Source organism: Dermacentor albipictus, chromosome 2, assembly GCF_038994185.2.
Source record: "Dermacentor albipictus isolate Rhodes 1998 colony chromosome 2, USDA_Dalb.pri_finalv2, whole genome shotgun sequence".
Classification (NCBI taxonomy): Eukaryota; Metazoa; Arthropoda; class Arachnida; order Ixodida; family Ixodidae; genus Dermacentor; species Dermacentor albipictus.
The window spans coordinates 42,533,462-42,546,400 of record NC_091822.1 but is presented as its reverse complement, the minus strand read 5'-3'; the positions used below and the strand labels follow the sequence as shown (position 1 = coordinate 42,546,400).

Here is a 12,939-nt window from a genome sequence, read left to right as displayed (position 1 = left end):
TTCACGCAGCAGCGTGAGCAGGTACGCAGTCACGTACTTTCGCTCGCGTCTTGCATACTCCCGGCCAGTGACGCAAAGATGATGATTTATAAAAATTGCTCTTGGCAGAGGAGACGTATCGAAGTGAATATTTTCAGAAGCCTTGTAGACTTTACGAACAGAGTGTTGAGAGGCCTACAACGTACGCGTTAAAATTCTAAATACCTGTACAATATTTGTAGAAGTTCGCGAAATGACCGTATAACAGGACGCGCAGGCCCTACGACAGCGATAGGCCCGTGCCAGGAAGATCTGTGGGAAGCAAGTACAAAATCACTGGTTGGAACTCTCTGCGTGCTCGTGTTGCGTGCTAAGTGTAATGCAGCATATGTCGGAGAGTGCCGACACCAGCGATTTTTATGCGTTAGCATTAGGACGGCCATAGTGGAAAAAAGTGTTTGGGAAGCCACTGACGTGGTAGAGGCGCGCGCGCACACACACACACACACACACACACACACACACACACACACGCGCGCGCGCACACACACACACACACACACACACACACACACACACACACACACACACACACACACACACACACACACACACACACACACACACACACACCGCACGCGTATTAAACATCAGACTTCAAAGTGGTGCGGCGTAAAACTAACGCTGTTCACTCGTATTTACTTCTGAATTGCGTATGAATTTTGAAAAAATTGTTAGGAATAGAAAAATAGGAAGGTATGCTGCGATAGTTCTCGCTATACGAAACTCCAAAACTAGTTACTCAAGCTACAATAAAAAGGAAAATATAAACAAGAAGTACACACACACGCAGAGCACAGTTTTTGTTTCTTGTTTTTTGACGTGGTGCCGCTAAACCTAGCATTTCACAAATGGGATACATCGGCATTGAACAGCAAGGATAACTTGCGGTCGAAATATTAGTGCGTTCTTAGATGTATGCTCAATTTTATTGTTCCCTTGTGGTCTTAAATTTGGCTAATGCAGCGCTACTGAAAAGCAAATCCCACAGTAAAATTGGAAATATATGGTTCAGCTAACGCATCTAATTTGTAACGTTTGCGCGTCGTCTACAGATTTTTCGCTACTCGCTAGGAGGTGGGTTCATAGAACTGTGTACCTGTTTGCATCTCTGTGCATAAGATTGAATGCGCTTACTTGCCCAGGTGAATAACGCCGGCATTTACTTGGAAGGATCGACGGACAGCCCTTCGCTTGACAACTATGACCAGCTGATGAACGTCAATTTGCGAGGCCCCATACAAGTATTAAGATACGCCTTGCCATACTTACGGCAGGTTAAAGGTATGCTAACTTACCAAAATTTCTATTCTCAGGTATTTTTCTCAAGTGGCAGCAAGTAATGAAGAAGTGTTAATCGCCTTAATAGACTAAAATCATGTCATAGTGCTTTGCATTCACATTACATTGAAATACGTACATTGCCCCCTGCTTCTGGTGCCGTAAGATAAGCTATTTTCATAAATGATCATAGAGACAAGAACACAAAAATCGACTGATGCTGGCGCACAAAGGTGAGAAAAGTTGTGGCATTTCTTATTTTTAACTGCAATAGCAACTACAAGGGAAACTCTAGGAGAAATTCCTTCGTCGGCGTCGCCGCAACCGTTGGCGGAATGTTCTGCATAAAATCCAAGTGTGATCATGACCAATCAATCACCGCGGCGCCTTTTGTTGTAGGTGCGAAGGAAAGCATGAGAGGGTGAGCAGAGAAGGATGAAGACCCCTCGCTCGCCCAATGTTGTGCGCCAAAGCTGGGGGGGGGGGGAGGAGGGAAGTGCTTGAGTGCGTGCGAAGAGAGAGGAACGCGGCATTTGAGCACGGAAGTCCTAGCTCTGCGGTACATGGCGCTGCCACACACGGCATATCTGGAGGTTAACCTGCGCCGGCTACCAAGGCTACAAGAGCAGAGATCACATGTGCCCTTGTATGCGCGGTGTCCTCGCCTGCCTAGTGTTGGAGGTTGTGTCATCTCATCTATAGAGGACCCATTGAAGCTAAACGCTGTAATTAGCGTTAACTCGCCTCTACTTTTGCTCTTCTACAGGAAGCCGTGTCATCACCTCTTAATCAGCTTTTCATATGCCCTACCCACTTTCACCGTTGTAGACAGTATAGACCTGCTGGACATTTTTCTGGCGAACATGCATGTGTTCAACATGCTTGTGTAATTCTTTTCATATTCTCTCTTTGTTCAGTAAAAGAAACGCGTTAGAACATTCTGCGTTCATATGTGCGAATGCCGTAGATGGAGCATTCCGTATTTCACTGGTATTTGTGGTCATTACGTCGACCAGAATTACCCTCCGCCTTTCAAAGGGATGCACGAATCAGTAGCCAATCTTCAATGTTTGTTTTGAATAGCAGTTAAAAAGCGTCCACATCATGGTATACAGAGCCGATATTCAACTTGTCGTTCATGCGACTGGTAGAGTCGATTGGCCTCGAATGAAGCGCGTGTAGCGTGAACCAAGCACACTGCACCAGCACTCAGAACCAAGCACCGTTGCGCCCAATGCGAAAACCAACGCACAAAATGGCGTGCACCGCGTGCACACCATTACAAGCGTCACCGGTGGAACGATGCCTTGCATGAGAGCATTGTGAAATGTAGATGCCGCTTTGTCAGCACTACGTTTGACGTGAGCCGCCTAAGTTTCGAAATTGAGACTACACATTCGATCATTCGTTTCTGCATTGAGCGCTGGCTCATTGGTTTGCCACAATTCCCATGACGATTTTCACCTTGTCGATGAGAACCAAATTATCCCGCTGGGAAATGCTGCCAAGACACGGCATAAGCAGTTTTCATATGGAACAGTGGTAATAAGCACATCTCCCCGATGATTACCGCAAGTATGGCTTTCGCACGTTACGCGACACTGTGATTCTACAAGTACGCACCTACATTATGCCACCTTCATGGTACAGAAAAAAAACAAGAAGAAACTCCTACCTGCGTACTCCTAAGTTAGATGTCTATATGTACTTTATGTGCGTGAAGTCCTATGCTAATTGTTGTTATCAAAACATTTATTATGGACAACTTGCTGTGAAATGTTATGTTCTCTCGCCATTACGCGATGGACGCAACGCGAAGCTTCCGCCTCTCACCATTCTGACGGTGGAATTTGCAGTAAACACCTAAGTCTCAGAGTTTTCAGTTCCGGCGAAGTTCAAGAAATGCACTTATGAAAAGGTTAGGTTAGGGCAATCTTGGGAGCTTCTAGGCTATAATCATGTGAGTGCTTGCTCTGGCTTAAGCACAGCGCTCATATTCCAATCAAATCGATTATTCCATGAAGCTGAATGCTTGGTAAGTATTTTCAAGTTCACACAACTAGGTTGCCAAATTACGCCATTAGCAGCGCTGGGAGATGATCGAATACCTCCCTAATATGTTGTATCCATCACTCATGCCATCTTGTCTTCCCTTTCTCCTCGTCTGCCAGGGCCGAGAAAGCGTTCAGTGCATAGAATCTCAGCCCGAACTCTCTGCCTTTCCTGGAATGAAATACATCTCACACAAGCCAACGTCTCAAAATACAATGTTTGCTTTGACACTTGTTTTCTTTCAAACGCTTTTTGCTACTGATTTGTCTTCATATCTGCCGTATTAGCGCTGTCTGCATGGCTTCTCAGATTTTCCTGTTTCTTCTCCATCTCCTGTCGGAATGAATATCATGTTAACTCTGGATTTAAATTATTTGCTCGCAGGTAACGTTGTCAACGTGTCCAGCGTAGTGTCGCTGAGGGCGGTAAGTGGTTAGGTTACACGTACAGCTGATGAATTGATTGAATGAGTGATCGACGGTGTAGAACACCCAAGAGAGACCACCGCCCTTTATAATATCAGGGACAATTTTCGCCTAATTTTATTATAGAACACACAGTCGAGGTAGCTGACACGCATATAGTGACTTCTGCTAACTTAAGGAGTAAATGAGCAATTAGAAAATGCGCTACTATTGTCAGTGTCCTAATGAAGCACTGCACGAGCGTTCGCCACGTTTACAGTAAATCACTGTTTCAGCTAGGTTTGTTAACCACCTAAGAATAAATATTAGATGATCATCTTACTGCCCACACGTGGCATAACACGACACTTTGTAAAATTTAAAAGCTCGAGGAAACTGTGTCAGCGCATAAACATACTTCTGGCACTAAAATATACGTTATCGCTGCTGGGACTTTTCTAAAATTCCTATTGTAGATGCGTAATCAAGAGAAGAAACAGAGAAGCAGGCGTTTCAATGTTGAGTTACTTGCTGAAGGTCTCTCCATAAATGTCAACCTGAATTAGTTAATCTTTTTTTATGTTGTTCCTCGCAGATTTTTTGTTAAGAAATAGCTTCGAATTGACTTACGTGCTTGCTCATTCTTATCTGCCTGTACTGTTTAAACTCACATAAACCCAACCGCCTTACTGAAGTGACTTTCTGTAGGACGTCCCGCGAATCACAATCGTTTTCGTCGCATTCGCCGCAACAGGCTCACGGTGGGATGTTTTACAGCATCAGCAAGGCTGGCCTGGATCAGTTAACCAAATGTGCGGCCCTTGGTGAGTGTCCCACCGAAGTTGGCGTGGCTTTTCTATCACCTTAATGGATCCGTTTTAAAGTAGTGAGCTGTGTGAGAACATTGTCATGAAAATGAATAATTTGTACGCGCATTGTTACATCGAATCCACCTTATACCTTTGTTTCTGGTGGTCTCACTTATCGATAACTTGATACACTGTCCGGCAACAACAAGTTGAAAGGTAGAGCCAATCTCAATTAGTGGACGTGCTGAGCAGGATTTATTTCTTTAACCCTCGTTAACATGCCACCACTCACGGACAATCGCTGAATCAAATTTATTATGCGATGCAAATCAGCGTAGCAGCAATTTATTCCGAAAGTATTCATGTCAATACGTATTCAAGAAAATTGTTGTAATTTCATGACTAAAACGATTCACACTGTTTCATTTTGCGTTGCTTTGCCTTATTTCATAGCACTATAGTTCATTCACTGAAATTCTGGAAACTATTCTTTCTTCTGCAGCATGCGCTTTGACGCGGCTTCTTGATGCCTCGTTCTTTTCTCTCTCATTATTTTGAGCCATAATGCTTGCGCTTCCTACATTCAGCCTGCAATTGATGATGCAATATATAAATGATTTATGTGGGTGTACAATGTATCAATTACTTTTGTCTTCGTAAAGTACATGGTGTGGAAGCACGATTCCTTAGAAAATAATAAAGCATCCTTATTATTATTTTTACAATTATTATTATTATTATTATTATTATTATTACTATTAACGGCGCTATTATTATGACACTATGATTATTCTATTTATTATGCTTTTTTCACTAAATTCCCCAATTTTTACTGTTATTATGTTATATCCCCTGTACGCACCCCTCATGTAATGTGCATTGCGGGGCCCTTGAGGTAAAAAAAAAAATAAGCCGTTCATCTAGTTCTAACGTAGTTCTGTTAAATTAAACAAGGCCCAACTCGTCAATAAACAAGTCGGAAATACTACCAGCCTTCAATAACTATGCGGTCTTTCGTACAGAAAGGAAGAACAATCTGCGTTGGGGTGGTGTTATCCTCACGGCCCATCACCAATTACTTTGCTCTCCCGTTGAATTACCCACAACCTTAGAAATGTTCTGTGTATCCTGTAGAACTAATATTCAACATGTACTAATTAGTATCTGGTATCGTCGATGCAGCACTGACTCGTCGTTTATTTCATTGTTTCATGACGGTATGTGCATCATTAACATTGCCTATCCAAGTTCGCCCATTCTGATTTTCGGCAATTTTAATTTACTTTCGCTAGACCAGTCTGATAAAGCAACTACATTATCAAGAAAGAACTTGGTTAGCGAGTTCGCGAGCGCATTTCTAAGCTTCGGCTTATCACGGATAATCACCTACACTGCCAACACTCTCGATCTTATATTACTGGCACATCCCGATAGCTTTTCCGATATCACACACTTACCAGGCCTTAGCGATCACGTACTCATCCATAGTACGTTCCCTTGCAATCTACTAACCAGGAAAAGCGCTAAAAAGGCGCTCACTCTTTACAATAATGCCGACTACGTGAGAATAAGTAATGAACTAGCAAAATTATGTGATCGTTTTACATCTGTTTTCACTTACGGACTGTTGAGTCAAATTAAAGTTCAAACCTAAAATGCTGCGTTTAATAAAACTACATATTCCCACTATAAACATAACTGAGCGTGCATGCTCTCCATGGTTCAATACAAGTTTGAAAAGATATAAAATAAGAAAAAGCGGGCATTTCGATCAGCTAAAGCCTTAGGTACTTCCTTGGGATCTTAACATGGGAAAAGTATTACGCTGCAACGAAGCATTACCACTTAAAGTGCAACCAAATACAGTTTCCATTCCTTTACACTCCCCTCGATGTTACAGTGTAATCCAAAACATTTATGGCGAACCATGGACTCTCATCAAGGGAGCATAAATAATATTACGTTTGACCCGCCTGGTAATTTTAAAGTGATTGATTCATTAAAAAATTCACCGCCAACTGGAATTGAGGCAATCATGTTCAAGGTAATAAAAAACCATCATTCCAGCGTCATTTTTGCCAAAAGTTTTCACCAATCTCTTAACACAGGTACTATATATGTTGACTGGCGTGTTGAAAGAGTAAACGCAGCTTCTAAACAAAGGTACTAGGTCTTGTCGCAAAAATTACCGCCCTATTTCAATCGCAAGCGTCTGCTCCAAATAAAGCGTAGCGGAACTTCTAGCGTAGTGAAATTTCTATCATCTATGAGCTTTTTTCAGTCCATTCCTGCGGGACACAGTTAGCTTTATTCGTGCATGACATTCACTCATCCCTTGATAATAATATACCTGTCCATGTATTTGGCCTTGACCTCAAAAGGCATTCGATAGAGTACCTCATGCTCGATTACTACTCAAACTCTCACGATTAAATCTTCACCAATCAGTTCCTTATTGGATGCAAGCATTCTTAATGGACCGCCGTCAATTGGTATATGTTAATACATCTTGATCGTCATTCTCACAATTCTTATCCGGTGTCCGCCAGGGCATGGCCCTCGGGCCACTTCTGTTTTTATAGCATAGTAACGATTTACCCATTCGCGTGTCGTCGAAAATGCGCCTCTTCACCGATGATCGTATTCCATACCGCCGTATAACATACTAATCCGATATTGCTATCCTCCGGAACGATCATCTTCAGATAGAAGAGTGGTGTAAAACATGGTAAATGCCTCTCAACGTTAATAAAGCTGTACTAATTTCATTGAACAAATCATGTTAATGAATTTACTAACTCTGCAAACCGTGTTTTGGGCTACATGCGTTGCAATCTTCGCTTTTCACCTTCGTCTATTAAGCTCATGGCATGCAAAACACTAGTTCGTCCAAAACTACATTAGGCATTTGCAATATTTTGACCCTTTTCAAATAAACCTAATTAAAACCCTCGAAGTAGTCCAGAACCAAGCTGCTAGAGTCATCTTTAGTGATCATTCATACAACTGTAGCATCATAGTACTAAAATCACACCTTGATCCACCCGCCCTGGCTCATCGCCGAAGAAATTCTCGACTAAATCTTTATCACAAATTCCTTCACTGTTTACAGCCTAAAAATTAGCTAATCATTCCCGTCCATCATATGTCAGGCAAAACCCATTTAAACACCGCCGTCGTCTCTCCACGTGCTCCCCACCTGAACAATTCATCAATCGCTTTAACGCGTTAGCGCTAAGCAGCCCATGTCGCAGAAAAGTCGGCGTCCCGCGTCCGGCGTTCAGCGTCGGAAGTGGTTTCGTCAAAAATATTTTCGAATCACCAATACCCAGGCCCTCCATGTAAAGCAAGCAATTGACTGAAATATTTGAATTTCTCAACCTAAAATACGTGAAAAAATTATAAACTACGACCTACACAGAACCTACAGATATGATAGCTCTCGGTTTGTAATTTGAGTATACGAGAAAACAAACTTTTACGCGAAAACTCCTTTCCTAGCGTTTCTACCATTCACAGACCGGCCGCGGCGTCCACCATTTGCGCGCGCTGGCGCGCAGGTGTATTGGGGGCAACGCAGCGGTGCGCCCGCTTCCTTGCAATACCTCCAACTGATACTGGCCTCCTTGGCATCGCGGCCCACGCAAGAGGCCGCGTTTCTACCACAAGGCCCGCCTTTTTGCAATAACGTTCGCGGCCAGCGCTTCCCTGCTCTGAGAGTCGCCGAGGCACACAAACTCCCGGACACCCTACGCGCTCCTGAGCACCCTCACAAGTAATGTTGTAAAAAGGCTCAAGTAATAAATGTTTACCACCACCACCTGTAAACATTATGGTTAGCTACGCTCCAGTTGGCAGGAATCATGAGACGCAGTCTTCATCTTTGCCCGCTATCGCGTTCCAGTCTTAAAGGAGAATCTTAAGCGTCCTACAAATTTTTTATTCGTACTGCGCATGACTGGAATCACTTTCACGGCCAAATTGTTACAGTCACCGACCTTGCAACAGTCAAATCTGCCGTCGAAGAACTCACGTACATTGACGTTAACCCATAGGATTGTCGTGTATGCTGCTCCGAACCGTTATTATTTATGATGCCTTGTATTCTCTAACTGACTTGTATTCACTTGACCTGTATTAGGCAATTTTGACTGTAATTTTGTTATATCCCCGTACCCACCCCTCGTGTAATGTCCTTTGTGGGACCGTTCAGGTATAGTTAAAATGAAGACACTTTTGAAACGTTCTCTAATAGTGGTGACAATTCTTACTTTGCTATTACAGAAAATGCACCGTATGGAGTGCGTGTGAATTCTGTGAAGTGAGTATATGGAATTCTACTTTTAATGTCTCTACAAACATGTGCACCATTGTGGAATTAGCGGAACTGTGTTCTCTTCTTTTAAGGCGAAAGCCTTTCTGGCTCATGGTGATGTTCAAGTCAGCAGACCTCACCGCCCGAGTGTCCGCCGAAGCGCCATTACGTCATATGAAGACACATTGAATACAGATTAATGAATGAGACAGGATTGATAGTGGCAGCTAGTCAATGATAACCTTATAATAGAGATTGATATAGGTTAATAACGACCAATAATGACTGCTAATGACTCCGAAACACGTCTAACGACGGCTTGTAATCACTGCAATGTATTACAAAATACTAAATATCTAGTAATGAATAGTAATGACCGAAATGACTACTAATGACTTGTAATGACTATTTTCGACTATTAAATGACTGAAAATGCTTTGTAATAACTAGTAACGACTAATAATGACGTAAATGACTTGTGATGACTACTAATCGCTATGATATGACCAACATGTCGAACGACGGCTTGTAATGACAACAATTAATTACAAATGAATAAAAATGCTTCGTAGTGAGCAGTAATTACTACAATCAAGAAGAGAGAGAGAAGAGGCAAAGATAAAGAGGCGAATAATTGGAAGAGGAAGAGTATGCTTTCGCCATTCACTTCATACGAGAGATATTAAGAGACCCGCTAATTTATTTTGTGTGCGTGATGTAGGCACATTCCACGGAACAATGCCCCTTCCACGTACTTCGGAGCGCTTGAGAAGGAGTTCTGTAACAAACACTGTGTTATTTCGTGATTACCGTGATCATTATCATTCACATTATTTTGATGTTATGCAATCTTGGGTTTGCAGCTTTGATTCATGCGAACCTTTGAGTTGTTGGTGACATTCTGTACGTGTATGCCAGGTTGAAACGACTTAAACAGCGGATATACGTACGGAACTTATCGACATCTCCATATTTACCGTCCCCACAGCGCTCTCAGCTGCTCAGAATGGTTATTCTCCTCTCATGTTGCTCGTGCCCACAAGAAGTGACGCTAGTAGAGTTTAGCGCGGCACAAAGCTACAGTGTAACTTTAAATGAATGCATGGCGCTAGCGTAATCTAAATTATATAAACAAATAGATGAATTCTTTCACTAGTATTTTTACCTGAGAGTGAAAATAACTATTTTCCCTCTTTTCCGTCCCCCAGAGTAGCGGCGCTAACCAGATACTTTTCTCGGCCAAGATTCCTTCCTTTCCTCTTAGTTCTTTGTTTCCCCTTCAACGAGCGTGCACCGAGTGAACACCCAAAGCCATAAATTTTTCATTCTCAACACTTGGTGCTGACGCACATTCGTGTTAAAACGATAAACATTTGATATGCCTGGATGGCACGAGATCTTCTGTGGTGCTAGACAAAAAAAGCAAACCTGCAATGAAATAAAAATGTTGTTTTCCTTCGTGGTTAATAATGCATATCTAAATTCTCAGAGCCATGTTTCGTCTTTTCTTGAGTGCCGCAGTTTTACCGGAAATCTCACTCGTGGCTCATTTCTTGCCGATTCACACAATACGAAGTTGAAGACAGGTGTGCAAGTGTCGATCGATTTCATTACCTTTCAGGTGTTTTAATATATTCGAGCTACTGATCAGTGATTTCCATAAACCAAACAATTATTTTCAGATAGACTTCGGTGACAACTCAAAAAATAAATACGGCTGTTTGTACGAGGCAAACTTACAATCTGCTTACCTGGCACGCCGGAGTGTGGGCGTGCCTTGCGACTGCTATGGTTTCGGCACGGTTTCGTATAGTTCCGTACAGGTCCGTGTTCCTTATATTTTCTGATTTGTGCAATTTTTATCGCACTCCTATTCGGAATAAATGATTAAGAGGCGCGCACACAAAGGCCCGACAAGAAAATGAAAGCCGACACAGCCGACGTGTGCCATGTTGTGGCAATTCGACAAACTTCTCTCAGCACCAAGGCACTTTGTTCCGGCAAATTCATTTTACTAATTATGTCCCTTTTAGCCCTGGCGTGATTGCTACTAATACGGGCAGGAGACCCGGCGAAAGCAAAGAGGATCATTTTGAGGTGAGCAAAATTATGCCTATATTTGTGCTGGATAAAGACTTCTACCAGGTCTTGGCATGTGAAGTTGTCTGGAACAGAGGCATTCTATCGTGTTTTGTAGAAACCGACATGCGAACACAACCGCATATGCTGTAAGGAAAACTGTACACGCGCACGCGTATTCGGAGATATGGAGATAACGTAAGGCTGACGTGAACCACTGATGCCGCACGAGAGAAAATTTTCCTTGAAGCGTCTGCGATGGCTAGTACCCTTGCGAAAATTTGTCCACAACTCCCCCAAAGATTACTATCCAAGTAGGCGAGCAACCGAAAAACGTCATGCGTGAGGTGTATACTGCAGCAGCGCTCTTCTCTCGCCCTTTCTTCTCAGCATGCCGTGGCAACTAGCGACGCCGTCTGGAAGTCCGCGTGATGTCCCTTGCGTAGGCTTCCCAGATCTCGTAGCCTCCGACATTGCACCGGTGGCAGACCGGTGCGTATGAGCCGTCTGCTGCTGCCGCGCTCCTATCTGGGGCGCTGATGATGAGATTTATTGGATCAACAGTGCTGGTGGTTGTGATGATGATGACGATTGATTGGCATCAAGTTTAGGGCTGGGCGGGAGAAATATTCGCCTACTTTGCAAAGGCTAATCAGGTATGCTACAAATGCGTATCAGTGGAGCACTTTGCGTACACCTCACTAATCTTTTCTGCCTTCCTTACAACCTTGATATGCGTATGCCGATAACGGATCGGATCTTATCCGGTCCTAATTTTTCCCCGCCAGCAATCTTAACACCTATTGCTTATCTCGACTGCAGACCTGGTAATGCTTTCATACGCCATAAAATGGAGTGCTTGTGGAAGGTGGGCGTTACAAACGGGTATTGCTTGGTGGATGCCATTGGATTTCATTAGGATGTGCTTAGTTGTCTCTGTATTTCTCCTGCAGCAGACACATGCCTCATTATGTTGAAAATCTTTGCTCCGGTATGTTTTTGTGCTTGGTTAACCACCTCTGAGGAAAACAAGAAAGATTAAGCAGATGTTCACAGGAAAGCTACAGCGAATGCATATACAGAATACCTCATTATTTCTTGCAGGCTCAGTGACTGTTTGTCATTGCGCCGTTGCAGAGGGAATACCAATAAATTGTTATCACCCCCTGAAGTTAGAAAAGCATTTAGCGAATTTTGGTCATCAGAATGACTCAGAAATATTAATAATTAAAATGGAAGGCACAAATGAATAAACAAACGCGAATCAAGAGCGGGAACTTGTAAGAGCTAAAGAGGTCACCAAAGTCAGCAACGAAACAGAAGTATTCGAAGTGCGAATACAAAAACCCGGAGCCATGGAAAAGAAAGCGAAACGAACAGTGACTCTATATTTTTTTATCGAACAAAAAAGTCGAAAACCTTGTGGAATTATATATACGGCAAGAAAGAAATGTTTAAAAGGACTTTGTACAAAGAAACAAAGGGTAGTGCCTAATATTCGATGCCCTAGCTGCCTGCCTATTATAGGACAACACATACAGGGGCAAATTTGCGTAAGAGCAGGATCCAAAAGTCCACACCAGATATTGCTGAGGGGACGGGGGCAACTTTGAAAAGTGTATATATATATATATATATATATATATATATATATATATATATATATGTGTGTGTGTGTGTGTGTGTGTGTGTGTGTGTGTGTGTGTACGCTCACCCAGTAAAAAAACATTGCCAAGGACCAAAGACATACTTCACGCACAGATTGCCCTAAATCCAATGAAAGACCCAACCCAACCTATAGTTGCGCAGACTACATTTTAAGCCCGGTCACCGTGCCTGAGTGCTGAAAAAGACATCTTAATTGGAAATGTCATTACTAGGACGGTCGCCATTGATTGAACCAGCATGGGAATTCCCCCCCCCCCAAAAAAAAAACCGACCTTCCTGAAAAATACAGTTC

The 12,939-nt window shown here is 42.8% G+C and overlaps 1 protein-coding gene across 1 annotated transcript in view; it reads left to right on the top strand.

The window, feature by feature from the left end:
• The window catches only part of LOC135912783 (3-oxoacyl-[acyl-carrier-protein] reductase FabG-like), a 70,743-nt gene that overhangs the window by 56,510 nt on the left and 1,294 nt on the right, over positions 1–12,939 (top strand). Inside the window, exons 4-8 of the mRNA XM_070533228.1 lie at positions 1,185–1,323; positions 3,757–3,797; positions 4,531–4,600; positions 8,870–8,906; positions 10,934–10,997. Of these exons, the coding sequence (XP_070389329.1) occupies positions 1,185–1,323; positions 3,757–3,797; positions 4,531–4,600; positions 8,870–8,906; positions 10,934–10,997 (351 nt within the window). The remainder of the gene's footprint in view (positions 1–1,184; positions 1,324–3,756; positions 3,798–4,530; positions 4,601–8,869; positions 8,907–10,933; positions 10,998–12,939) is intronic.